The sequence below is a fragment of the Sus scrofa genome, chromosome 14, assembly GCF_054392235.1.
Source record: "Sus scrofa isolate SSC_HxYL_T2T_F1_AM1 chromosome 14, Sscrofa_HxYL_maternal_Yorkshire_Landrace_v2.0, whole genome shotgun sequence".
Taxonomy (NCBI): Eukaryota; Metazoa; Chordata; class Mammalia; order Artiodactyla; family Suidae; genus Sus; species Sus scrofa.
This window is the reverse complement of record NC_139396.1, coordinates 20,838,001-20,864,016: the sequence shown is the minus strand read 5'-3', so window position 1 is coordinate 20,864,016 and position 26,016 is coordinate 20,838,001. Positions and strand designations below refer to the sequence as shown.

The 26,016-nt window shown below is 46.4% G+C and overlaps 1 protein-coding gene across 2 annotated transcripts in view; it reads left to right on the top strand.

Annotated features, from left to right (window-relative positions):
* The window catches only part of SHC3 (SHC adaptor protein 3), a 163,367-nt gene extending 137,592 nt beyond the window's left edge, over positions 1–25,775 (top strand). For both annotated transcript variants that reach the window (XM_084994537.1, XM_084994535.1), the window contains exon 12: positions 17,654–25,775. In XM_084994537.1, the coding sequence (XP_084850663.1) occupies positions 17,654–17,782 (129 nt within the window). In that variant the 3' untranslated portion in view covers positions 17,783–25,775. The remainder of the gene's footprint in view (positions 1–17,653) is intronic.
* The last annotated feature ends 241 nt before the right edge of the window (positions 25,776–26,016 follow it).

The window sequence follows — 26,016 nt, the reverse complement described above, 5'->3', positions numbered from 1 at the left end:
TTTGTCTGTGATGTTTTTCACCAACAAAGTCTTTTTTTTCTGGAATGTAGCTGAACTCATAAGTTTTCCCCTTTATGGTTTTCAGGTTTGACCTTGAAGAGATTTCTCACCTACAAATCAGACATATGGTATCCTTCTATGGTTTCTCTTATTGGCTTTGTAGTTTCATCTTTCAAATTTACCTTCCAAGTCCAACTGAAGCTACTTTTGAAGATGATATAAGGTAGTTGATTAACATTTAAAAAAAAAGTCCCTGGGAGTTCCTGTTGTGGCTCCACAATAATGAACCTGACTAGTATCCAGGAGGATGTGGGTTCAATCCCTGGCCTCACTGAGTGGGTTAAGGATCTGGCGTTCCCATGAGCTGTGGTGTGGGTCATAGATGCGGCTTTGATCCAGCATTGCTGTGGCTGTGGTGTAGGCTGGTGGCTACAGCTGATTCAACCCCCTAGCCTAGGAACTTCCATATGTCGTGGGTGCGGCTTAAAAAGACCAAAAAAAAAAAAAAAAAAAAAAAAAAAACCCACAATAAAACAAAACAAAACTCCCTGTAGTGAGCCATTTTCCCAGTCACTATTTTCTACATAATTCATCTTTTGTCTTTGGTAGTAATGTCCTTCTATTACACGCTCAGTTCTCTGAGTCATGATTCTGTCTCTGAATCTGTTCTGTGCTATTGATTTGACTGTTCCTTGTATAAATTCCATACTGCATCAGTCACTGTGGCTTTAAATTGACTTAACATAACACCTGGTACTACGAGTCCTTCCTCTTGAGTCTCCTTTTTATAAGTTGTTTTGACCATTCGCAGACCTTTATTCTTTGTTCTGATTTTAGATTCAATTTATCAAGTCACCAAAAAATACATGCTGGGGTTTTGGTAGAACTTGCACTGAGTTTATAGATTAATTTAGGGAGAGCTGACTTTTTGCAATATTAAATCATCATATACGTGAACATGGCCTAAGTCTCCACTTATTTAGTTTTAGGATGTCTTTTGTGAGAATTTTAAAATGCTCTCCAGAAAGTTCTTCTGTTTCTTTTCTTTGTTAGGTGACTTCCTAGAATGTCTAGTTTGAGTGACTATTGTAAATGTTAAGTTATTTTTGATTACTTTTTCTCAATAGTTACTGCTGCAGGGAGAGGAATATCGTGTGACCTTGGGCCGGGAACTGTTGCCACTGTGGTAGTTTTACTGGACTGGCAGTCATGCCATTGCAAACACTGACAGTTTTTTCTTCTGCCTTCCAATCCCAAACCTTGCCGGGAGCCGCTGAGCTAACCAGGGCACCGTTGAGCGTTGACCAGGAGAGGGCGCCCTTGTCCAGTTTCCAACATGAAAGGAACTGTTGGAGGTTTTGTCTCCTTAAGGATGATTCAAGCTTTTGGTAGATGTCTTTACCAGCCTAGAGAATTTCATTCATTCATTCACTCACTCAATAAATGTGTGCCGAATGACAACTAATCCAGGCATTGTTTTTGGCACCTGGGATATGTCTATAAACCCATTACAAGGACATTTTCTGCTCTTGTTAGCATATATGTTAATTACATAACTACTTTTATCCTATATGGGTACCAAACATTATCAAATGTCTTTGCAGCAGCTTTTGAGATAATACTGCCTTTTTCTCCCCCTTCAGTCCATTTATGGGGGGAATCACGCTGGCAGATTTTTCTGATGTTGCATCATGGTATAAACCCTGCTTGGTCTTGACATAGTAATCGTGGATTTCAGGTTCTCCTAGTCCACTTAGGGTTTTTTTTGGACGCTGTTCATAAGAGAAATCTGTCTCTACTGTCTTTGCTTCCTTTGTTTCCTTGGCCTGCATGTGTTCATCTGGTTTGGGTGTCAAGATTATGAGGTTACACTCACCTCTTATAATTATTATTCGAGTCCGGGTTCTTGTTCACGGAGCCGAAGAATGAACTTCGAGAACACACACAGGCAGCAAGTAAGCCAAAAGTCTTCATTACAGGAAAGCAAATAGCTCACAGCACAGACAGTGGAAGGCGCAGGAAGAGTCCTCCTTTCTATTGTTCTATGGAGGTTTTTTAATTTCTCAAAGACAGGAGTACCAATGTGGGGTGGGGTTTAGATATAAGCTCTTTTTCTCATTGGCCTTGCCCAGTTTACCTATATCAGTCCTTGTCCAATAGGGGTCTTAGAGGTGGATACATCCCGTAAGTCTTATGGTCCCTTTGTTCTTCTCTTTCCTAGACTGGGAAATGCCTCTCATTTCTTCTCTTTCAGTGGAGGAGTGGGTTAGAGATTAAGGTCCACCTGGGCATAAAACAGATATACTTCCTATAATAAACAAGGCCTGTGGGGATGTTACTCCTTGGAACCCTCAAGTCACGGATGTTAATCAATAACCATATCAAAGCCCATGTTCCTTTGATTTTTTTTACCCTTAAGCACTTGTCACAAATAAGCACTCTTTTATTTGCAGAGCCCACAGACTCTCCCCTTAGACTGCAGTACTTGCCACCATCTAGAATAGTGCCTGGCACATAGTTGATGTTCATTAAGCATTAGACAATTGAATACATCAATCAACTGCAGGCTTTTCCAGAGTTCTTTCCATCTGCACTGGCTGCCTAGGAAATCAGTTGTTATCTGAAAGAAAATAGGAGAGAAAATTTCTAAGCAATGCTATAGGAATATCAATATTTCAATGGAAAATTTTAAGTATTTTTAAAAAACAAAAAGTTGAAGTTTAGCTGAATTATACCCTCTTATAGACCAAAGATGATTTATTGTTTTTGTTTACTCAGTCTTAATAACAAAAGGATGACCTACGCAAAAGTTATGTCCTACTCCTCATGTGTTACACATTCACAAACCAGTATCAAGGTAAGTAGAAGAAAATGAACGTAGATCAGATATCTGAGCCCCAAACACCCCATGCTACGCTGGCTATACAACTTAAATTTTGGAGGAGAACTTTTCAGTGTGTTTAGGAAAATGTGTAAATCACACCTACTAATAACTGGTCTTTTGGGGGGCCTTTTCCTGGATCTGATGATCTAGCTTAGTGGATCCCACAGACAGCGGCTTTAGTCTAAAGAGAACATGGAAATGGAAGACTTAATTAAAAATGCAATGCCGCTTCCTTGCTGTGAGGACACCGAAATAGACGGTGAACACATTCTCTTCAATATTTATTCATCTGATTTTCATGGTAATTGGTTGGTCCCTGACTCTAAAGGGGGAAACTTGGCAGAACAGATTACTCAGAGAGACGAGGATGCAAAACAGTTCTGTGTCTAAATTTACCCCAGAGGATACCAACCTGAGTGCCATCCTGCTGTGCACTGACTGTTCAAGACGAGGGCGCCTGAGGGTGCTGGAAACGTGGGTGACAAGCACGATCGTGGCAGGGCTTCTGAGCTCCTGGGGAGGTGCTGAGGCTACCGACCCTAGATAAGAGCAGCTGGAAAGAGGCCGGTGAGTGGGTCTCTATGAACAGCCTCAGAGATGGAGTCTGGTGCACTTTTTTTTTTCTTTTGAACATCTTTCAGAATCATTTAGTCAGCCCTCTGTGTCTAAAATTATTCCCTGAGTCATTTCTCCTTGATTCATCACTTTGGCCAGCAAAGTGAGATGGGCTCCGGGCTTGCATTTAAATAAGCTGCCGCCACGTGTGGCCGGGTGTTCCGTGGGCTTCATTAACATGGTTTTGGCATGTTTCAGAGCCCATGCAGAGGCTTCTGCTTTCAAAACCATCACCAAACCATGACAACCATCCATTATCCACATTTATTTGGTTTTAATTTTCTTCCCAGAATAATTGAGAAGACAAAAAAGTCCCCCGATCGTTCCACTTAATAAGCCCTGTTGTTATTTTAGAATTCCCATTGTACAGTCTAGGCTGTGCTGCTGTAACAAATACAAGGTGGATTCTGGTTAAATGTGGTTGAACCCAGCAGAGCTTCAACCAAGCCTGTGTGTGTTGGGCGGCTCCCTGGTCCTTGCTTGGGTGGCTCAAGGATGCAAGCGCGTTACTGGGCTGCCTTGTTGCCATGGAGATGAGAGGGCTGGAGGAAGCACATTGGCTCTCAGTGGCTTCCCTGAGGATGGGACACATGTCACTCACCTCATGGTCCATTAGTCCTGCCCTGACCCCAAGAGAGGTGGAAAAATGTAAGGAAGTGCGAAGAGTGCTTGACGGATAAGCCACCTCAGTGGCAGGTTTTTAAACTTTCTGTCAATGTGACATCCCCAAAATAGAAAACACATAAGATACTCCAGGAAGACTTTAGTGAAGAATAATAGCTCCCGGCCCCTCCTCAGCCCACTCTCAATTCTGAGAGACAAGCCCAGCCAACAGTTTTTCTTCAAAATTCTCTCGAAACTGCTGGAATGGCTATTCATTGATTCAGTATTTCAGGACATCATGTTGTGATGTTCTTTGTGAAAACTCTTTAGTAGTTTGCCTCATTTTTTTTGTTTTTGTTTTTGTCTTTTTAGGGCCGTACCCTCGGCGTATGGAAGTTCCCAGGCTAGGAGTCGAATCAGATCTGTAGCCACCGGCCTACACCACAGCAACACAATCCAAGCTGCATCTTTGACCTATACCAGCAGCTCACGGCAACACCGGATCCCTGACCCACTGATCAAGGCCAGGGATGGAACCCGCATCTTCATGGATACCAGTCAGGTTCGTTGCCACTGAGCCACGAGGGGAACTCCAGTTTGCCTCCTTTTTGCCACTTCTTTCTTTTTTGGACAAGTGCTGCAGTTTTTCTCGTGGTTGTTTCAGTGTTTTAAAACCTGCCAAGCCTCTCTTGTTCCCTCAGTGTTAAGGGGAGTGTCTCAGGACATCCTCCCCTGCCTGTGGGGAATGGGCACCTGCTGGTCCTTTCTTTCCTCCACCTCCTTCCCTTCTGTCTTCTGTCAGCAGTAGCTTTATTGTTTCCGTTAATGCACAAGTGTAAAGAAAATGGTCTAATGAATTCATAGACTTGTTACCCATTGCAAAAATTACCAATGTTGTTCCAATATCGTTCGCCTGTATCTCTCTCCGTGAATTTTTTTGGAGTATCTTTTGAAAGCACAGGACAAAAACCTTTGCGCTTCAGAGTCATTTGAAAGTAAGTTGCCCAGCTATCCCACGAGTACTTAAGGATGAATTCCAGCGAACCAGCCTCCTTCCTAACTGTGTGCAGGCATCCAAATCAGGCCGTTCACCCGGGGCATCACCACTGCCTCATCCTCCCAGAGCCCTTTCATTGCTCCAGGATGTCCTTTGTCCTGAAAGGATCCGGTTCAGAAGCACGTGCCGCATTTAGTGGCCACATCCCTTTAGTCTCCCTCAGCCTGGAACCTCCGGCTTCCTCTGAGGCTTCCTCCTCACTGGGTTCAGGGTACACAACTTGGCTGAAGCAGTGCTGCTGATGTCACCACATGCCTCTCGGGGCAAGGCTGGCAGTTTGTGAGTGTTCACCTGGGCAGCTTCACTGAGGAGGTGTTCTCCATGTCAGACTCTCTCCTTTCCCTTGAGTTAATATTTGGAGGAGGTACTTTGAAACTATGCCAATACCCTCTTTCGGATCAAACTTTCAACCTATTCATTTATTTGTGTTGATAAGGACTCATGGTTTCTTGTTTTATTCAGTGGATTATAGTTGTTCCTGTATATTTTTCTTTTTTCTTTTTCTTTCTTCTTTCCTTTTTTTCCTTCTTGTTCTTTCTTTTCTTTTCTTCCTTTCTTTCTTTCGAGCCACACCCACAGCATATGGGAGTTTCCAGGCTAGGGGTTAAATCAGAGCTACAGCTGCCAGCCTACCACACAGCCACAGCGGTGCAGGATCTGAACCGCATCTGCGACCTACACCACAGCTCACGGCAATGCCGGATCCTTAACCCACTGAGGGAGGCCAGGGATTGATCCCACATCTTCATGGATCCTAGTCGGGTTCCTTACTGCTGAGCCACAATGGGAACTCCTTACTTTTAAGTTAATCCTGAAGTTTCTCACTGCCCTCTTCTTGAGAGAAGAGACCTAAGTATTCCTCACCATGCCATTGCTATTATTCAGCTTATTCTATTTTTGGAATACCCATGAAGCCAGTCTGATGTCCCGCTCTAATGTGGACTAATAGATTTCTAAAACAAATCCCTTGTTCTATGGACATATTTTCATTGGCATTCTGGGTGGGTTTCAACCTGCTGTGTCTACTGTATCTCTCTCTTTTGTGATTTTTTTCACTCACTGAAGTGTTCTCAAAACAGGTGCACGGGCAGGACCTTTCTCATCTCTGCATGTTTGAAAATATATTTTGATGTCACTTTGATTCACTTTATGGTTGGTTGTAATGGCTGCTCCAATTCTTTTTTTTTTTTTTTTTTGTCTTATTGCCATTTCTTGGGCCGCTCCCGTGGCATATGGAGGTTCCCAGGCTAGGGGTCGAATCGGAGCTGTAGCCACCGGCCTACACCACAGCCACAGCAACTCGGGATCCGAGCCGCATCTGCAACCTACACCACAGCTCATGGCAACGCTGGATTGTTAACCCACTGAGCAAGGCCAGGGATCGAACCTACAACCTCATGGTTCCTAGTCGGATTCGTTAACCACTGCGCCACGACGGGAACTCCTCCAATTCTTGATCTTTTGTGAGTTTTCTTTACCTTCTAGAGATTTTTAGTTTTTCTCTTTATCTTCTGCAATGACCTGGTCATGAATCTAAGTGTGTTCCCGTTCTCATTCATTTTTAGAGGTATGTGATACACTCTTTCATTCTGAAAACTTTTGTTTTTCTTAAGTCAGAGCACAATTTTTCTCATATTATTTCTTTGATAATGTCTTGCCTTCTATAGTCTTTCCTTTTGGAACAACTGGTCGGGGAGCTGGCCTCTTGGATTGACCTTCTGTGTCTTCTTTCCTGCAAGTTTCCAGTTCTTTGAAAATTTGCTCTGTGTTCTAAAAGCTTTCCTTCCAAACTTAATATATGTATAATTTTACAAAATATGTATTTAATTTCTAAAGAAAAATTTGTTGTCTTCTGATTTGTTTTTTGCGCATCTTGTTCTTTTTAATGGTTAAAAAAAGAAGTATATTTTTTACTTTTTCGGTTTTTGTTTTTGTCTTTTTGGGGCTGCACCTAGGGCGTATGGAGGTTCCAGGCTAGGGGTTGAATCAGAGTATAGCTGCCAGCCTACACCGCAGCCACAGCAATGCCAGATCCGAGCTGCATCTGCCACCTACACCACAGCTCACGGTAATGCCAGATCCTTAACCCACTGAGTGAGGCCGGGAATCAAACCCACATCCTCATGGATACCAGTCAGGTTTGTTACTGCTGAGCCACAATGGGAACTCCATTTTTTGAGGTTATTAAAATGAGTTGTTTTAAATATTTTGTCTCTTTTCCAAATTATCTTCTAGGGTCAGGTGTTTGTTTGCTCATCATGATTTTTCTTTTCTCAGTACTGGCGTTATTAAGATGCCCAGTACATTTCCCCGCCACAAAGAACAAAACACTGGACTGATTTTCCTAGGATGGGTCTCCTCTGCTGTAATACATTTAGGTCTCTTTCTCCCTAGTCTTTCCTGGCGTTGGCATTGGTGACTGACTGATTGGATGTGTGTGTGTGGTGGGTGAGACATGGGATAGGGAGATTGGGGGGATGATGAGATCGGGGCAATGCCATCTGACAGATTAGATGACTATAGGTTGAGAAGGAGAGGAAGAGACTTGGACTCATAGGCTGGATGCCTCCCGGGAGAACTTTCCTTGGAATCACCGTTACTTTCCTCTAGCCTTAATTTTCCCTGGGCATCTTATTTAATGTGTTTGGATAAACATTCTCTGGCTTCTTCCCTGCAGGTCAAATTCTAGTCTGGCTATAAGGAAGCAAAGGGGAAGGAGGAGGTGGAACTGTGGGCTAGAGCCGTCTTCCAGGCAGCTAACTGCTCTCCCTCTCTCCATAGCTGAAGGCTCCCCACCCCCAGCTACCCTCCTCCTCCTTCTTTTATCTCAACTCTGCTGCTGTCCCACCGACTGCCAAGGGTACAGTATCCTCTGGCAATCCACCTCCATCTCTTTTGTTTTAGAAGTTTATTCCTCTACTGTCATTTCACCAGAGTTGGCGAAGATAGGTTAAGACAATGTCTGTTCACAGCCTTATGTTTCAAATGAGAATTCTTTTACTCATGCTTTTTCTATAAAAATAGAATCATTTGATGATGTAAAACATCAGCTCTTCACCTATCTCTGTTTTCTATCAAAGACTGCAGCATTCAAAATAAAAACACATAGGTATGGAATACTACTCAGCCATAAAAAAGAACAAATTAATGCTATTTGCAGCAGCATGGATGCAACTAGAGAGTCTCATACTCAGTGAAGTAAGTAAGAAAGAGAAAGACAAATACCCTATGATATTACTTATATCTGGAATCTAATACACAGCACAAATAACCTATCTATAGGAAAGAAACAAACTCATGGATATGGAGAATAGACTTGTGGTTTCCGAGGGGGAGGGGGAGGGAGTGGGATGGACTGGAGTTTGGGGTTAGTGGATGCAAACTATTGCGTTTGGAGTGGATAGACAATGAAATCCTGCTGTGTGGCACAGAGAGCTACATCTAATCCCTTGTGATGGAACATGATGGAGGATAATGTGAGAAAAAGAATGTATAACTGGGCCACTTGGCTGTGCAGTAGAAATTGACAGAACATTGTAAATCAACTATAATAAAAATTAAAAAAAACACATAGGTACATTTTAGTATCTTCCCCACTCAATATTTGCTAAGGAACCTTTGCTCATTTTATCTATAAATACACCAATGACCAGGGAGGGCTGAGTCTTGCCCTAGGGGAGCTTGGAGCTAATGTGTCCACAGCATTTCTGAGCTTCTCTGGCATTGCTCTGAAGAAACCCTGATTAGTGACCATCTAATTTTCCTCTGATTTTCCTCTTCGTCAGCGTGGTTAGCCTTCCATCTCTTTTCTATGATTGAAAACAGACTTTGCAGGCTCTTGGGCACACTTGGGGATTATGGAGGCTGCTTAGTACCTTGGAACTGGGAAAAGAAGGGAAGTTAGATGCAGAAGAAACCAGGGCCAGGGATCCCAAAAGTATTCCCCCCTCATCCTGGATGTGGCTGGTCAGGGAAACTACAGGGGAGGAAGTGGGTATGGGAAGCTATCCCGGATGCCAGCTGTGCAGGGATTCATGGCCAGGCTTATAATTTGTATAGAAAATGAGTGCTAATGCGGGGCTATGTATTGACAGGAAGATGAAAGCAATGGACATACAAGTCTAAGTGTGACTCCTGGAATTACAGTCCCAGGGACTGATGTAGAACCAGCACTGTGGCCATTGGGTTTAGGAAGGACCTGGACCACACCTTATAAAAGGCCAGGTAATGTGATCAGGTTGGGTCTACATCCCTTCTGGGTTAGGTTGCATTCAGGCATGAACCTTTGTGGGTTGGAGGGTCTCCCAGAGGCTGCAGCCAAAGCTGAGACCGTAGTCAGAGGGCCACAGCTTTGTGTGTACAACTGAAACACAATTTTCAATAGGAGCCATCTTCATTTGATGGCTTTGCACTTTCTACTGCCATTCTTTGGAAGGGACCGAAAGTAATGTTTTTGTCATTGAAAGAGTATACTCGTTAATGCACAATTTTTTTTTTTTTTGTCTTTTTGCCATTTCTTGGGCCGCTCCCTCGGCATATGGAGGTTCCCAGGCTAGGGGTCAAATCAGAGCTGTGGCTGCTGGCCTACACCAGAGCCACAGAAACGCAGGATCCGAGCCACATCTGCAACGTACACCATAGCTCATGGCAACGCCTGATCCTTAACCCGCTGAGCAAGGCCAGGGATCGAACCCGCAAGCTCATGGTTCTTAGTCGGATTCATTAACCACTGAGCCACGACAGGAACTCCAATGCACAATTTTTAAATGAACAATTTCTTACTGCCTGCAGGGCAAGTCCACCCACACTTTCTAGGCAACTGGAGCCCACCATGTCTGGAGGGGAAGCATCACTGCATCGGTCCCGTCTCCTTGGCTCAACTCCCCTGGACCACAGAGGGGCTTGCCCAGTTATCAAGCTGGAACCAAGGCTCCACCACCAGCATCTCTCCCCTCACTCTCCAAATCCTGACTGACCAGACTCCTAAATTTCTCTGAAAGTGTCCCCCTCTTCCTGGACTGTCAGTAGATACTCCACCCCCACTGCCAGCAGGAGCATCTGCTAGGGTCACTCCCCACTCTAAATCTCTCCAGGATGCTCGTTGCCTTCTTTAAACTGCTCAGTGTGGTATGAAAAGTAGGATCAGCAGACATTTACTGAGCATGTTGTAGGGGCCCTGCACTGTGCCAACTTCTTCATGCACATCAGTCAATTACTTCTGATGAGAATCCTGTGAAGTAGGACTCTGGGGGTGACCATTGCACATGGAAATGGAGGCTCAGAGAGGTCAGTACCTTGCCCAGAGGGCACCATTAGGAGGTGGAAAGTGAGGATGGGAACCCAGGTGCTCATGACACCTGGTGCTCATGACAGGTTCTCGGGGGGGGGGTCAAATGCGGGTCCGATGGTGCTTAACAGCACTCAGGATGGTGCTTGTGCACCCCCACTGGGTGAGGAGGGAAAGGTCCTGGGTCCGGCCTTGGACCCCAGGCTAGTTTCCATCTCAGTGGACCATCCTAAGAAGGCCCTGCTGTTTCTGTTTGGATACTGGGAGGAGCTGAATGAGCTGGGTAGGTGCTGTCAACAATGCAGTTAGACAGGCTTCCAGCTGTGCCCTTTAAGGCCAATAGTTCTGAGTGGGGTGTCCTGTCCAGCAGCATCAGCATCACCTGGAATCTGCTAGAAATGCAAATTCTCAGGCCCCTCCTGCTGAGTCACACCCTCTGGGTGGGGAGGGGGTGGGTCAGGCAGTCTGTGCTTCCAGAAGGCCTCAGGGGCTCTTGATGCTGCTCAAGTTGAAAACGACTATCTAGTGAATGCATCCTTCCTGGCCTGAACATTTTGGGGCCTCTGCCTGGGGCCTTGTGTGACATGGCTCAGAAGAAAATGTCTGGGGAGGGCAACACCAGAGCATACCCAAGGAAGCTTTCAGCTCTCGGTTCAATTTCTTCCGCCGTTGTGCTCCGCTGGCCACTAGGGGGAGCCGAAAGCACACTGCTTCCACTCTGCGGCGGCGAGGAGGGGGGGTGGGGGCGTGGCCTCACCTGTAAGGGCACAGGTGAGTGTCCCGCCTCCAACAGCCCAGCCAGACCTGCAGGAGAGCTCACTACCCACACCACTTTGTGCCGCTGGTCTTCCTCCTTTGCTCTGTATCTACAGATTTTTACAAAGCTATCAGGTTAGCTTTGTGGGAAGGTTCTGTCCTCTCTGGGTCTGCATCCTGGATGAATGAATACATTTAACGTGGTTTCTGGTGGTGGAGGGCTCTGCAGAGTCAGACAGCCTAGGGGTGTATTGAGTGTCCCAGCCTTCCTCCCCTAAGTAGGAATTAGGACTTTTTTCGTGTGCTTTCTTGAGCAGCGACTTATCAGCTGGCATCCTAGGGTCCTCTTTGAAGTGAGAACTGGGAACTAGCAGGGCGCTGAAGCCCTTCTCCTGCAGAACTCCTAAAAAGTCATTTTTAATGTCTTTTTTTTTTTTATTCTCAGGGGTTTTTTCTTTATTACTCAATGAATGTATTACATTTGTAGTTGTACAATGAGCATCACAATCCAATTTTATAGGATTTCCATCCCAAACCCCAGCACCTCCCGCCACCCCCCAAACTGTCTCCTTTGGAAACCGTAAGTTTTTTAAAGTCTGTGAGTCAGTATCTGTTCCGCAAAGAAGTTCATTCTGTCTTTTTTTCAGATTCCACATATCAGTGATAAGCATTTGATGTTGGTGTCTCATTGTATGAATGATTTCACTTAGCATGATAATTTCTAGGTCCATCCATGTTGCTAAAAATGCCAGTATTTCATTCCTTTTAATGGCTGAGTAATATTCCATTGTGTATATGGACCACATCTTCTGGATCCACTCCTCTGTCGATGGACATTTAGGTTGTTTCCATGCCTTGGCTATTGAAAATAGTGCTGCAATGAACATTGGAGTACATGTGTCTTTTCGAGTCATGGTTTTCTCTGGATAGATGCCCAGGAGTGGGATTGCTGGATCAAATAGTGGTTCTATTTTTAGTTTTCTGAGGACTCTCCATACTGTTTTCCACAGCGGTTGCACCAATTTACAATCCTACCAACAGTGTAATAGGGTTCCCTTTTCTCCACAGCCACTCCAGCACTTATTGTTTGTAGACTTTTTGATGATGGCCGTTCTGGCTGGTGTAAGGTGGTACCTCATAGTGGTTTTGATTTGCATTTCTCTAATAATGAGTGATGTTGAGTGCCTTTTTTTTTTAGGGCCAAACCCTCTGCATAGGGAGGTTCCCAGGCTAGGGGTCATATTGGAGCTGTAGCTGCCGGCCTACACCACAGCCACAGCAATGCCGGATCCGAGCCACATCTGCAAACTCCACCACAACTCACGGCAATGCTGGATCCTTAACCCACTGAGAGAGGCCAGAGATGGAACCTTTGTCCTCATGGATACTAGTCAGATTCATTTCTGCTGAGCCACGATGGGAACTCCTAAAAAGTCATTTTAAAAGTAGCATGAGCTGTGGTGGTTGATACTAACGGTTAGGAGTTATTACACTTTCTGAACAGTTGGAGCAAAATTTTACAAACCCAATACTACTGGAAAATTAAAGATCCAGCAGGCCCATGTCTGTGAGGGCGTGGTAGCTCACATGCAGCATCTTCAGGTACTGTCAAAGCAGGCTGCGACTTGGCTGCCCCCTACTCTGCCTTCCTGGATGGCCACCCCCACCTGCATCACCCCATCCTTGTGGTACTCACATGGACCACCCCCTCTTTCACCGCTGGACACTCCTGATGTTCTCCAAGGTTAAGGGCACAGACTGTAGAGCAAAGCCCAGGCAGAGGATGTCCCTTCTGAAAGGTGTCCATGCCTGGCTGAGTCAACCTTGATGGAGGAAACGTCCAGAATCAATTAGGTGCAGGAGTGGGGGTGCAAAGAGCTCAGAGACTTCACTCAATCTTGCCTGTGCCCTCAGTGCCCAAATCTGGATATTCTACTCCAAAAATTAACATCCTGAGGTTGACCCACTGCTTCCCACCTCTGCCCCTGCTCCCACTCTTGCAGATGTTGCTGGGAGAGTGGGGCGGATTGGTGGTTAATATGGTAGTCCTAGTTCTACATGTTTGAGGGATCTCCATTCTGTTTTCCATAGTGGCTGCATCAATTTACACTCCCAGCAACCGTGCAGGAGTGTTCCCTTTTCTCTATATCTTGCCCAACATTTGTTGTTTCTTTTGTCTTTTTGATGATAGCCATCCTGACAGGTGTGAGGTGATAGTTCCTGGTGGTTTTGATTTGCATTTCCCTGATTAGCGATGTTGAGCATCTTTTCAAGGGCCTATTTGCCATCTGTACATCTTCTTTGGAAGAGTGCCTGTTCAGGTCCTCTGCCCATTTTTAATCAGCTTATTTTTTTATGTTGAGTTATGTGACTTCGTTGTATATTTTTGCATATTAACCTCTTATTGGGTATATCATTTGCAACCATCATCTCCCATTCTGTAGGTGGCCTTTTGTTTTGTTGAGTTCCCTTTGCTGTGCAGAAGCTTTTTACTTTGATGTAGTCCCATTTATTTTTGCTTTTGTTTCTCTTGCCTGAGGAGATATGTCCAAAAAATATTATTGAAACTGATATCAAAGAGCAGCATACTGCCTATGTCTTCTTCTAGAAGTTTTATGGTTTCAGGTCTCACATTTAAGTCTTTAATCCATTTCAAATTTATTTTTGTATATTATGTGAGAAAGTATTCTAGTTTGATACTTTTGGATGTAGCTGTCCAGTTTTCCCAAGACCATGTGTTGAAGAGGCTGTTTTTACCCATTGTATATTCCTGATTTGACCCATTTTAAAATCTGGTTGTTTGTTTTCTTTTCTTTTCTTTTTTTTTCTTTTTTTTTTTTTTTTTTTTGTCTTTTTGCCTTTTCTTGAGCCGCTCCCACGGCATATGGAGGTTCCCAGGCTAGGGGTCTAATCGGAGCTGTTGCTGCTGGCCTACACCAGAGCCACAGCAACGCGGGATCCGAGCCGCGTCTGCGACCTACACCACGGCTCATGCGACACAGGGTCCTTAACCCACTGAGCGAGGTCAGGGATCGAACCGGCAACCCTCATGGTTCCTGGTCAGATTTGTTAACCACTGCGCCATGACAGGAACTCCTGGTTGTTCGTTTTCTTATTGTTGGTTTTGAGTTCCTTGTGTATGTGGGGTAATAGTCCTTTATTAGATATGTCTTTTGCAAATATTTTCTTCTTGTCTGTGGTGCTGCTTTTCATTCTCTTGATGGTGCTATTTGCTGAGCAGAGGTTTTTAATTTTAACGAAGTCTAGCTTCTCATTTCCTTCTTTCATAGATGATGCCTGTGATGTCATAAATGAAAAGTCATCACCAAACCCATAATTATATGGGATTTTGCCTACATTATTTTGTAGGAGTTTTATAGTTTTGCATTTTATAGTGAAGTTTGCCATCAGCTTTGAGTTAATTTTTGTGAAGAGTGTAAGGTTTGTGTCTAGGTTCACTTTTCTGCATGTGGATGTCCAGTTGTCCCAGCACCATTTGTTGAAAAGACAGTCTTTCTTCCATTGTATTGCCTTTGCTTCTTTGTCAAAGATGTTGTCTATATTTGTGTGGGTCTAATGCTGGGCTCTCTGTTCTGTCCCATTGGTCTACTTGTCTGCTCTCTCACCAATACCGCACTGTCTTGATTACTGTAGCTTTAAGGTAAATCTCGAAGTTTCAAATGATTGGTCTTCCAACTTTATTCTTCAGTATTGTGTTGGCTATACTTGGCTTTTGCCATTCCATGTAAACTTTAGAATAAGTTTGTCAATAAATACAAAATCTCTCGCTGGGATTTTGACTGAAATAGCATTGATTCCATGGATCGAGTTGGGAAGAACTGACGTCTTGATTAACATTGAGTCTTCCGACCTGTGAATGTGGAATATCACTTCATTTGCATAGTTTTAAAATTTTTCTTTCATTATGATTTTGTAGTTCTCCTCAGATAATTGTGTATATATATATATTTTTAGATGTATACCTAAGTATATCATTTTTGGGTGCTAATATAGTGTTTTTAATTTCAAGTTCAACTTGTTCATCGCTTGCATATAGGAAAGCATTTGACTTTTGTATATTAACCTCTTATCCTGCAACCTTGTTACAATCACTTAGTAGTTCCAGGAGGGTTTTGTTGTTGTTGCTGTTGATTTTTTTGGGTTTTCTTCATAGACAATGATATCATTTGTGAGCAAAGACAGTTTTATTTCTTCCTTCCCAATCAGCATACATTTTATTTCCTTTTCTTGACTTATTGGATTAACTAGGACTTCCACTATGAAGTGGAAAAAGAGTAGTGAGGTGGGACCTCCTTACCTTGTTCCTGGTCTTAGTGGGACAGCTTCAAGTTATTTATAATAACCTTTTATTATCCTTATAGTGTCCATGAGGTCTTTAGTGATGATCCTTCTTTTGATTCTGATTAGTAGTTTGTATCTTCTTTCTTTTTTCCTTAGCCTCATTAGAAGCTTATTGATTTTATCTTTTCAAGAAAATATCTTTGGGAATCATCAGTCTTCTGTGTTAATTTCCTATTTCAATTTCATTGATTTCGTCTCAATTTTTATTATTTCTTTCCCTTTACTTACTTTGAGCTTTACTTGCTCTTCCTTTTCTAGTTTCATAAAGTGAAAGCTTAGATTACTGATTTCAGATCTGTTTTCTTTTTCAATATATGCATATTTTATCCTATTCTCCTGCAGCCTGGCTAAAACAAAGGCTTTCATCCTCGTTTTTATACACTTTTTCCAATGCAGAGCCTCACCTAGCTTTCTGGGGTTAACATTCCATGACTGTAGCAAAATCCCTTTCTGTATCTGGGGAAGTTTCTCCGAGGTTTGTCGGGGCTGCTGGCATTGGCATTTCCAGCATGCGGCAGGTGAGTCCACAAAGACAGCTCTGTGGGCTGCAAGTTCTCTGGGAGGGAGGCAAGCCAGGGTTTCAGCAAATATTTATGGGAGTGAAGGAAACTGCCTGTTTCTTTATATGACTTATTCTTTTGTGTGCTCTTTTCTGAGTGTGCCCATCAGCTTATATCCTTACTAAGGCTTAATGCCCAGGACTCAGGAGACCCCACGGCCCAGGAAGACTCTTCCCCTCTCGTGCTTACCGAGATGGACAGGGAGGGGGCCTCACATCAGAGTTGGATCCAAGGAGAGGAAAAGGTCCTAATTTTTAAAAGTTTCTTCTGTTGTCTTTGGCCTCTAGTCAGTAGAGCTCAGAGCACATGGCTTAGGCAGGGGCTTCTGGTATGTACGCTTGGAGCATAGATTTAGGGAGAGAGTGAGATATGAGACTGGAGGCCCAGAGGTGAGTGTCTGTTGGTGAGTTGATGGAGGGAGAGAGACAGGAGCAGCCACATCAGGGAAGGGGGGTGAGAGCAAGAACTCGAGAAGGGGAATGAGAGTAAGTGTGGCAAACAGATGTGCCCTCAGGTCCCTGAGGGAGGGATGGGCTTCCGGACATAAGGCTGGAGAGAGAGGTTGGGATACCTGCTCAAGCCAGACCCAGTATGAGGGCCATCTGTGGGCTTGGAGCGTTCCTGGGTATGGGCGGGTGTCTGCTCCCTTGCCCCATCCTCTTCCCCTCAAAGGAGCGGGCATCTGGGGCCATGTCCAGGGCATGCTGGGAGCCTGCTTCTGGCCAGACCTCATACTTCCTCCTCTGAGTGTGGTCTCTCTACCATGAAGGTACCAGCTCAGGGTGAGGGGACTTGTTGCTCCCAAGGACTGGAGCATCGGCCCCGGGGAGCAGAGGGAAGCGGCAAAACTCCTCCCGACACTCACCCCGTCTCAGGCCTTCATCTATTCGGGAGAAGCTCACCATCCTAGGCTCTAGAACTGAGTGACCAGGAATGTGCAAGGCTACCCATGCATGCCAGCCAGGGTCCCCCTCCAGTGGAGGCTTGGGGCCCCTGCTCACAAGCATGAGCTCCTCAGGATGCTGGTGACCGACCTGGGGAGGGGTGTTGAGGAAGGAAGGGGCTTGCAGGTGCTGACGTGGAAGCTGAGCCAGACTCCCAGGTGGAAGAAGCACATTCTGGGCCAGGGACCACTGAGCCCAGGGCTGCAGGGGGCAGGGGCAGGAGAGCCTGTGGATCCTGGTGGATGCTACAGGACAGGGGTTTCTGGGATGGATCCTCTGAGGTCAGGAGGGGTGCAGGAGAGAGGAGGCTGGCGGGAGGTGGGAAGCTCACCACGGCCCTGGGTTGCTAAAGATGGGGGAGGCCATGGCTTAGTCCCTGAGGGATGGACAGATGAACTGACCGAATCCACCGGTCTCTGACAGTGGCCGGGGACTTTGCAGACACCATCTCTGAAAGCGAAGGAGCCTCCCCCTCCACCCCGGGTTCCCAAGGAGGCTGCCGCTCCAGTTCTGACTCGCCCGGGGGAGGGTGGTCTTTCTCTTCTGCCTGTGGGTCATGCTGACTTCCCTCCGCATCCCTCACAGATCCGGACAAAGGACAGGATCTTCGACAGTATCAGCCACCTCATCCACCACCACCTGGAGAACAGCCTGCCCATCGTCTCTGCTGGCAGCGAGCTCTGCCTCCAGCAGCCAGTGGAGAGGAACCCGTGACCTGCCAGCTGCCCTGTCCTGATGTGCCTCTGTGGTCAGGAAGACTCAGCTCTTCCTGCTAGATGGTATTGGGCCGTGGGAACCCGGGCGGCTGCCCACTGGTTCAGAGCTTTGTTCAAAAGCCTCGGGAGGAAGGCCTCCATAAAATGCAAGTTTCATAAACTTGTTGCGAATTCTCATGTGCATATTAAAGGTGTACATACCTATACATCCTGTACAAATGATCCCTCTATATTTATATTTTTTAAGACTAAGAAAGACGTAAGACTAATGTTCTGTGCTGTATGTTTTTAATGATAAAAGTTTGACTGTAGTTGTCCAGGCAAAATGTTAATTCAGCTGACCCATTCCACTGGGCAAGTTCAAGTCCACGGGGCAGGTGTTACCTACCAAGCACAATACAAGGGATAGAAACAGCAGGAGGGCGGGTAATAAATAAACACTTGGGATTGTAAGAGAAGCAGGTGAGATGCTGCCCACGCTCTGTGTGGGAAGCACTGGGAAGCGCTGCTTGTCGCAGCTGTCCCCCCTCCTTGGTGATGCCTCCCGGCTGTCTGCATCCCACACATGTGCATGGGTTTCCAGCACCAGAGGTGAAGGCTCCTGCATTAAAAAGCAGGCACTACTCCAGCCATTTCGGGTAGTGCCGTGCACAGAAACGCCGTGTCCCGTGACCCTGGCTGTCCAGGGGTTCTTGGGGATTCACTTTACTGCCAAGGAGAGCTCAAAATAAGCCTCACTGATCAAGATCTTGACTGGTCAATGCTTCCTTTGTTTTTTTCTGTAAATGATAAAACGAGGTTATGTACAGGAGTCTTTGGGTAGGTGGGGCTTTGTACCTCCTCTTAGCTGACAGGCTGCTGTGGTAGCTGCTCGCAAAGCGCACCCCCGTTTATATTCAGTAGAGGGAAAAGCATGTGTATGAGCTGTTCCAAAAAAACCTGTGCAAACACGAGTGCTCAGAGTTCACGCCTGGAGACGTTCCATCCACCGTGGCTGATTCAGGTTTGCCTGAGGCAGGGGATCAGGAGTTTGGGGGATCAGTCTGAGGTCCCGCTTTGGGAGCGATTGGTGGGTCAAGTACTGCTCCAGGAAGAGGAGGTGTGCCCTGTTGCAGCGCTGTCTCAGCTCCCTCCTTTGGGATCAAACACTGATTTCTCACTGGGTTATTGGGTGTTAGGAAGCTGACGATGTTTCTAACCTTAAAAAAAAAAATGTCTGGCTTGAGAGTACCATGCGATTGAACAAGGGCTGTCTTTGAAAAGACAGAAAGATTCATTCACTCATGGGCACCTTCTCACAGGTGCTGCAACGTGGGCACCTGTTGCAGTGAAATCCCTTGGCAAGCAGCGCCCCCCTCATCAGTGCAAGAGCAAGGCACACGCTAAGCACGGGATAGCAGTAAATTTGATGCTTCCAGAATGAGGAGTTAAAGGTAGATTTAAAATTTCTGACGAGCATTAATTCTGCAAAGTTCCTATGCTAGGTGTGTGAACCTCGTTCCTACTTTTAGGGGGTGTCTGTGGCCGGGATGGGAGGATGAGGTGATGACTGAGGATGGGTTGAGGCAGGTCCAGGGCTTTGTATCAGCCTTGTGTGGAGTTTTGACCTTTTGAAGGTCCGGTGAATCTCAGTTCACAGTGGCTTCAGATTCCAGAGTGTTCTACAGTGAACTGAAACTCAGTGGGCAGTGTGGCACTAATCTAGACCACTCTGCCTCTTCCTAGACTGGTTCTGGTCTCAGGCGCAGAATGGATACCTTGCCCCAAGTTACCCAGAAGCTGTGGGGGCTGAGCGGGGGTGCAGGGCAGCAGCTGGCTTAGGCTCCTACCATGTGACAGTGTTGACTTTGGGGTGGCTATAAGAATTGCCCCGCACTCTGTCTCCTGGGGGCTTGCGATCCTGCAGACATAATAAAGGTCAGACCTCTGGGGGGACACATGAGCCTTCTCTGTGTGCCAGTGTACACGCATATAAAAATGGATCACGGGTTTCCCGTTGTGGCTCAGCAGGTGAAGAACCAGACCCATTGTCCTTGAGGATGTGGGTTCATTCCCTGGCTTTGCTCAGTGGGTTAAGGATTCCGTGTCGCCATGAGCTGCGATGTAGGTCACAGATTTGTCTCGGATCTGGTGTTACTGTGGCTGTAGTGTAGGCTGGCAGCTGGAGCTTCGATTCGACCCTTAGCCTGGGAACTTCTATATGTTGCAGGTGCACCTGTAAAAAGAAGAAAACATGGATCATATGACTTCTTTCAGCAGCCTTGCACATCCCACAAGGGCAGAGCAAAGCAGGAAGTGAGAGTTAAGAACTGATAGCCCCTGAACATTTGATCTGTTTCTTTCTTCTCTGGGGGGCATAAGTACTGGTAATCAGCAGTTTTAGGAGCTCTCTGCTCTGAAGTCAGTGTTTATCTCAGTTGTGATAAGCAATATAGGGTTTTTTTTTTTTTTTGCATGAGAATCAATTTATAAAATTAAAAGGAATGGGGATCTAATTCTGTTTCAATATTAATTCAAAATAGTATTTTGAAGCTCCGATGACAAAGTCGCCTCCCACAGAACAGCACTAGTGGGGTGAACTGGCACTGCTTTGTAGCCCTTGGAGCAGATTTGAGAACTGAGCAGATGGCCGTGATTTCCTAGTCTTTGTTTTCTCCCATTTGTAAAGCATGTAAGAGCTCACCTGGGTCATCCCATCTCTTCTTCAAGCACCGTGCGCTGGGCATCTTGGAACCTCACTTATAGATGGGGAAACTGAGGCTCAGGTGGTGCCCACCTTGCTCAAGGCCACGCAGGTGGCGGGCAGCAGAGATGTGCCGCTCACTCAGTGCTTCCTGAGCTCTGCTGCACGGGGAGTTCAGGACCCAGAGGCAAACTCCACGCAGACCCAGGCTGCTGTGCACTCCAAGCCTCCGACTCCCAGGGCGAGGTCACTGAGCACCGGGCCAGCATGAGCCCGCGAGGATGCCAGGACCTGCTGCTCCTCTCATGGGCCCTTTGCCACTTTGACCCAGGTCTCTGTGTCTGCTGGGAGATCAAGGGGGGTCCAGCCGTCCTAAAATGGCCCTTCTTGCTAAGCGGCCCTTGAGACACCCCTCCCCTCAGTGTCCCTTCCCACCCACACCGTCCTGTGGGAATTAGCTGCGCTTTCCAAGGACATTCTTGTCCACTGAGAGCCTGCGGGGCTTCCTGAGGGGTGCTCCTCACTGGTTTCAGTCAGTTTTGATGCCTGACTACTGAGGAGACCCTGCCTGACAGTTCAGAGTAGAAGCCAGACGTGCATTCGCATAACTTCCATCTAGATCCTATGCTTAAGCTACCACTTCCAGGCCTTTTATATTTGAGAAGCCGGAGGATCAGGAGCCTGCCTGGCTTTAACCTGTGTTTCACTTGAGCAACACTTCTGTTTCAGGCCATCTGGGCTGTTGGGGTCCATGGACAGAGGCCCAGCTGGGGGTGTCCCGAAGGCAGAGGGTGGCACCAATCATTTCCAATGAGGACAGAAAGTGACAAGCCATGTGCAAAGGGAAAGGCCTGCTTGAAGGGAAGGCAGGCCTGGGGGAGGGGTAGATGGAGTTAGCACTTCGTATGAACCCCAAAAGGGTCCCGTGCTCGGGGACAGCATCGACTCATGTCTCCTGGTCCAGCCTGGCATCTTGAAGATGCCCCCTTCCTGCAATGGAGCTCCCCTTTCAGGTGGCATCAGATGCTGGGTGGCTCCTTTATATAAGCAACACTTTAAACGAATGTCTGGGTCTTTATTTCCCTGAATGGGTCACCTTGTGAAGGCCAGTCCCACGTTTCCTTGGCTGCCAGGCTCCCCGGGGGCAGCTCACCTGGGCTTCCACATGCACAGAGCCACGTGGTCTCAAGCTAGTTGCCGGGTTTCTCTGAGCCCTGGCTCACCCCCTGCACCGCAGGACTGGGCACTCCCTTCCTGAGAGGGCGTTGGGCGGGGGCGGGTTGTGACTATGGTTAAGCACCAGGGACAGGAGTTTCCTGGCTGCTTCACTCACAAAAGTGTCTATGCTCTCTCGTTGGCTGAGCGCATAGGGGACCATCCATAAATGTCTTTCCGTGAATGGTGACAGCCTGGTTGGAAATGAGAAGGAGATTGTGGAAAGATTGCAAAGACGTAACTGCAGGACACAGACAAATCTTGGCCTTGGGTGTCAGAATAATACTTTCAGGAGTTCCCTTCATGGTGCAGTGGAAATGAATCCGACTAGGAACCATGAGATTGAGGGTTCGATCCCTGGCCTTGCTCAGTGGGTTAAGGATCTGGTGTTGCTGTGAGCTGTGGTGTAGGTCATAGATGCGGCTCAGATCTGGCGTTTCTGTGGCTCTGGCGTAGGCTGGCAGCAACAGCTCTGATTAGACCCCTAGCCTGGGAAGCTCAATATGCTGCGGGTTCGGCTCTAAAAAGACAAAAAGACACACACAAAAATAATAATAGTCCTCTCAGGCTCTGCAGTGAAAGTTTAAGTTGGTCCTGAGAAAGAAGTGGAAAAACTACTTTAGGGGCACATGCTGTAAACCTGGAGCTGACCCTGCTCCCCAGAGGACAGCCAGTAAGGGGGCGTCTTGGGATCCTACAGCTGGAGGGACCCCTTTTTCGATGAGGAAACTAGAGCCAATTGACTTGCCTGAGGGTTGCGACTGTCACTGGCTGAATCCAGGATAGAGTGCCGGACTTATTAGGGTCCTTTCGGGCTTGTACATAAAGCTCAGCCCCTGATGGGAAATGGCAGGTAAGACTTCCCTCTTTGAGTTTACATACGTATTTTTTCCCAAATGCATAAAGGTGTGAGTCGTTTACATGGACAAGGAAATGTTTCTATGCCTTTGTTTAGTTTGAGGTCCCTCAGAAGCAGACCCTGAGAGGCACTCTGAGTGCATCTGGATCTTCTGGGTATGACCCAGGGGTGGGGAAGGGAAGGAAGCTGACGAGGAAGGTCTGATCAGGTAGGTCACCAGGGGAGGCAGGGCTGGACACGCCTCAAGAGCTAACCCACTGGTGCCAGTTGAGAGCTGGACATTTATCCACCCAGCCCAGCACTGGTGGAAGGCTGGTTCCAGCCACAGTGTCCCAGATGGCCCTATGCGTACCAAGCCAGGAAGTTCTCAGGCAGAGAGACAGACCTTCCTGAGCAGACTTGGGGTGAAAGGCAGGCATCAGAGCCATTGGGGGCCCTCCCTAGAGTTCCAGACTCAAGAGGTCTGGATGGGGCCAGACAATTTGCATTTCTAATACATTTCAGGTGATGCTGGTAGGCAGCATCTAGCCCTTGAGAACCATCATCAGGTGTGAATTGTTAGTGCTCACCCATCTCTCTCCTTGAGGGCTTTCCTTCTCTAACTTATGATGATGTTTTCATGCCACTTCATGTCGTAGATCCTGGGGTCTGTGCTGTGGGTTTAAAAGGGGAGGATTAATAAGCATTTATAACTCCATGCAATCATTGCTGGCAGATAAAATGCCATCTGCCAGCCACAATTTATTTATAATGGGGTTTATACATATTTATAAGTTTGCAAGAAACAAACACACAGTTTTGAAACTGGCACATTTTATAGCAGCCAGAAAAATTGCAACTTTATACCAGGACTTGTGAATATCAACCGCACATGTATATACACACTCACACACACATATACCTACTGACTACGATGGCTGTGCGTCTCTGTATGTATATACGTATATACACATGCATATACCTATGCTGATTACAACAGCTGCGCATCTCTGTCCGTGTGTGCACAGGTGGGTTGCCTGGGCGATTTGCACCCCAGGATTCCTCCCTGGATTTTAGTTTTTTAACTAACAAGGATAACTAGAAAGTTATTAATGCTGAGAGTTTGGAGACTGACATGTCCTGCCATCCTCAGACACAGGGAGGAGGGTCCTGGATGCTGCAGGAACAAGACACGAGGGGAGCCACTGTGGGAAGTGACAAAGGGACACAAGGGAACAGAAGCTAGTGGGGGAAGACAGGAAAGGAGAGTTTGGGAAGACAGGGGTGGAAAAAGGAAGAAGAAGCGGGAGTGGGGATGGGGGCAGCAAGTCTGGACCTACGTCCTGTGTGTATCCAGCAATGTATAAAGAAGCAGGGCAGGTATGGGGGCGGGGGGCGGATGCCGCTGCAGGTGTGCTGGGGGCCCAGTGTTGTCTTCCACATGGCTTGTTGGCTTTTCTGCCCAGCCTTCTCTTGGCCTCGTCTTAGGTTAGTTCACGTGAGGCAGGCACTGTGCAGGGCTCCTGTGCGTGTGCAAATGTTCTGCCTGCCCAAGGTTATAACCCAATAGGAAATGAACACAGACACACACACACGGTGTGGAAGGTGACAAGTCTGATGGCTGGTAGGACCAAATTCAATAGGACCCTGGAGGGCAGAGCTCCTGGGTGGGTCTAAGGGAATCTGAAGGTTTTGCAAACCGGGGGGCAGTTGGCATGGGGAGGGTGAGGACAAGCAGGCAAGGCATGGACCGCCCAGGAGAGGGCGGGGCCTCCCTCGTGCGCATGTGCCTGAACAGTGATTGGCGTTAGGGAGGATGCTGGAGGCGGAGCTGAGGCGGGTCCCTTCTCATTCTCACCTCCTTCCAGCATCGGCAGATGCCCACAACAATGACTCCCTTAGGCCCAGACACGTGGCTCCCTCCTGAGAGGTGGAAGAGCCATTCTCGTTGAGAAAGCTCTGGAGGTGAAATCTCATACAAGTTTCTCCTTTGCTGTTTCACTTTGAAATGTTGTAGACAGAAAAATAGGCACACGGGGGAAACATGTCGTGGCATTGGGTGTTTGAGGTGACGAATTCATACACGTCTGGGAAATATTTATCACAACCAAAGTTTCTATCCAATGACTCAAGCGACAGTTAAAGCAGAAATCCACGGGCACATCCATTTTTGAACACTGAATTAACTTTTTTGGTAACAACTATGTGTTGGTTGCAAGTGGAATGTTCTCTGTTCTTTTGACTTTTGAGTATCACTTGTTCCAGAATAAATATTGTAAAATGAAGTACATGAATGTTTCTTTGTATCCAGAATTAAATAAGAATGAAAATTTGATGTTTAAATTCAAGGATTAGGAGAGAACTCCGTGTAAATTTGATGTGTAATAATGAGATACAACTTTCTAAAAAGCATTTGGATGGCAAATTATACATATTGATAAATATTTGAAAAATTTTGTTCTGTTTTGTTTTCCACTAACTTTTGTGAAACAAAAAAGAATGTAAAAGTCTCTGTCTGGGTTTATTACCAATTAACTACTTTCCATGTTGATGCAGGAACAGAACTGGCATTTGGACTTTCTGGAGGAGTGGAAATACAAAACCAATGTCAAGTTTTCTAATCTCTGTCACAGGAAAAATAATAAAACCTAAATTGTGTGGCCAACATTTGGGAGCGTTGCCAACACAAGGGGTAAAGAGAATTGGCTTAAGTTCCCTCCTCGCCGTCGATGAATCCACTTCACTCTTCAGTAAATGATGTGGTTTCCAATCGTGAGCCCTGGTGTCCCACCAGGCACATCCCTGTGCTTCTAGGGCAGCCAGCTGGGGGCGCCACACATTGGATGGCGTCCTATGCGCCATCACAGTGGCCCAGGAGCAGGGTTGTCACGCTCACTTAGGCAATGCTGCACTTCTCCTTATCACTGGTTATCGGAAAATGTGCCTTCATTTTCAGAATAGTGGTGTGTGCATTTCTGAGTATGTAGCAAACCCTTTGATATTTGAATTAGATACTAAAAACATTTGGGTGTTGAGGTTTTGCACTCGTAGATACCATTTAAAAGCATGGACTTGGTAATTTAATTAGAAGTTTTCTATACTGTACACCTTGTTACATTTCTGTGAAAGGCTCCTTACCAGTGCAGAATAACTGTGGGTCAAGGGTGGAGAGAAACTGTTCTCTAAGTAGTCTGATGTTACATGACTGTCAATGTGAGTCTGTGGGCAATAAAGAATATTGTGAAAAGTCTCTCATTCAGATGGTGGATCTTGTCTTGCCTCAAAAAGGAGGGGAAGGGAGCCTGAAACCTTTCTACAGAAAGCAGATATTCTCAATTATGCCCCAAGAGGCTTCTTAAAATACAAGCTCTGCCTGGGACACTGAAGGTGCGGAATGAAAATGGCAGCTTGGCAAAAAGAGTCCTGGTGGGACTTTTGTTAACCTTTGCCCACTCAGCCTTGGGCAGCATTAAAGGTGGCTGAAGGCTCTAGCTCT